The sequence below is a fragment of the Cyprinodon variegatus genome, unplaced genomic scaffold (assembly GCF_000732505.1).
Source record: "Cyprinodon variegatus isolate N-32 unplaced genomic scaffold, C_variegatus-1.0 Scaffold927, whole genome shotgun sequence".
NCBI lineage: Eukaryota > Metazoa > Chordata > Actinopteri > Cyprinodontiformes > Cyprinodontidae > Cyprinodon > Cyprinodon variegatus.
In genome coordinates this window covers 82,140-84,200 of record NW_015151380.1, presented here as the reverse complement: position 1 = coordinate 84,200, position 2,061 = coordinate 82,140, and the positions used below count along the sequence as shown (strand labels likewise).

The 2,061-nt window shown below is 42.4% G+C and overlaps 1 protein-coding gene across 1 annotated transcript in view; it reads left to right on the top strand.

Moving 5' to 3' along the window:
• The window catches only part of LOC107099985 (citron Rho-interacting kinase-like), a gene marked incomplete at its 3' end in the record, with an annotated part of 111,200 nt that overhangs the window by 27,270 nt on the left and 81,869 nt on the right, over positions 1-2,061 (top strand). Inside the window, exons 3-4 of the mRNA XM_015398327.1 lie at positions 712-855; positions 1,054-1,173. Coding sequence (XP_015253813.1) covers positions 712-855; positions 1,054-1,173 — 264 coding nt within the window. The remainder of the gene's footprint in view (positions 1-711; positions 856-1,053; positions 1,174-2,061) is intronic.

Genomic DNA, 2,061 nt, shown 5'->3' with positions numbered 1-2,061 from the left:
TAAGCTGAAAATGTAGCTAGCTATTTAGCTAGTACCAGCCTAGCTAAATATTTAACTAGCTTGATGCTAGCTAAATATTTAATTTGTTAAATAAACATGCAACACACAAAATTGAAAACAAGCAAAAATAAGTTCAAAAATAAAGAAAATCCAAAATTAGAAAACATGCAATGAACTTAACAAAAAGGCCACATTACCACGTCCCCTCACACTTTAATAAGGCCCGTCCCGGACGATCCATAGTCCTAAGGGACAGCACATTCCCATCTGATCTTAAAAAAATAAAATAAAATCCGTTAAAACACTGCTCACAACCCCGCAGTCCTACCAGCAACGCCAGATTCTGTGGAAACCAAACAGACTGCGGCGATTGTGAGCAGGGCTTTAAAAAGTTTAATTGATTAAAATCCAATAAAGAAAATCCAAAATTAGAAAACATGCAATGAACTTAACAAAAAGGCCACATTACCACATAAACATAGTTAAACATTAATCTTTAGAAAATAAAAAGAAGTTTGGGTGTGCCTCAGTGGTGCAGTGGGTGGCCTTAGTCCTGGATTTGGCCAAACCGGAGTTTGAATCCGGCCTGTGGTTGCATGTCTCTCCCTCTCTCTATTTTTTTTAAGATCAATGAAGGTGATATCTGTTTGAACAAAAGTTCATGTGGAGGATTCAGAATCTGTATTGCTTTGCTCGTTGTTGACTGTCCAGGTTGAACAAGAGATCTCACTGGTCCAGAGAAAGATGTCTGACCTGGAGTCAGTTCTCCAGCAGAAAGATATCGAACTGAAGGCCTCAGAGACTCAAAGGACAATCCTGGAACAGGACTTGGCAACCTACATCACAGAATGCAGTGTGAGTAACTGTAGTTCAACAAACTGATTTCTGTTTGTTCAATATTTGCAGTTTTTATGCCTGAAATGGCAAACAAATGAGTATTGAGTATTTGCTAAACATGTTAGCTTAAAAATGGCTGTCAGGGGGCAGTGACATCCAAATCTCTGTCTTCGGTTCCCAAACTAACCCATCTGACTAATTTTAATTCCACTTTAGAGTCTGAAGCGCAGTTTAGAACAAGCACGGATGGAGGTGACCCAAGAAGATGATAAAGCCCTCCAGCTGCTCCATGATATCCGAGAGCAGAGCAACAAGCTTCAGGAGATCAAAGAGCAGGTAGGACAACAAAGCACTGAACACATGATGGTTCACCATCATGCTGAGGGTAAGCAATCCCTCTGCAGCAAAGCCGGAAGTTTCCTTTTGTTTCTAAGAAAAGAAATTGATCCATTATCCAGTCCCCAGATGTGCAAAACCGGTAGAGATATTCCAGCAGGACCTGCAGTGAAACGGTTTTACTGTGAATTCATAATACTCTTTTCTTGATTTTCTTTGAGTACGAAATTTATGAAAACCAAGTCTGATCATCCTTCTACACCATGACCATGTTCTATTCTGTTGTTGGCACACAAAATACCAGTTTGGGTTGGGACTTTATGTAATCTGGAAAAGTTCAGGTCATTTTATAGAGTCAGGTGAAGTTCCATGTCCTGCATGTCCATGTCCTGCATGTCCATGTCCTGCATGTCCATGTTCTCCAGGTCCATTTTCTTAAGGTCAATGCCCTCCATGTTTACATACTATAGGTCCATGCCCTCCATGTTAATGCACTATAGGTCCATGTCCTGCAGACCCATGTCCTGCATGTTTATGTTCTTAAGGTTTATGTCCTCCATGTCCTTCAGGTCCATGTCCTGCATGTCCATATCCTACATGGCCTGCATGTCCATATCCTGCAGTTCCATGTCTTATTGGTCCATGTCCGCCATGTCCATGTCCTCCAGGTCCATGTCCTCCATGTTCATGTACTATAGGTCCATGTCCTACAGGTCCATGTCCTCTAGGTCCATGTCCTGCAGGTCCATGCCCTTCAGGTCCATGTCCCTCAGGCCTGTTTTCTATGGGTCAATGTCCTGCATGTCCTACAGGTCCATGCCTTCAGGTCCATGTCCTACAGGTCCATGCCTTCAGGTCCATGTCCTACAGGTCCATGTTCTCCAGGTC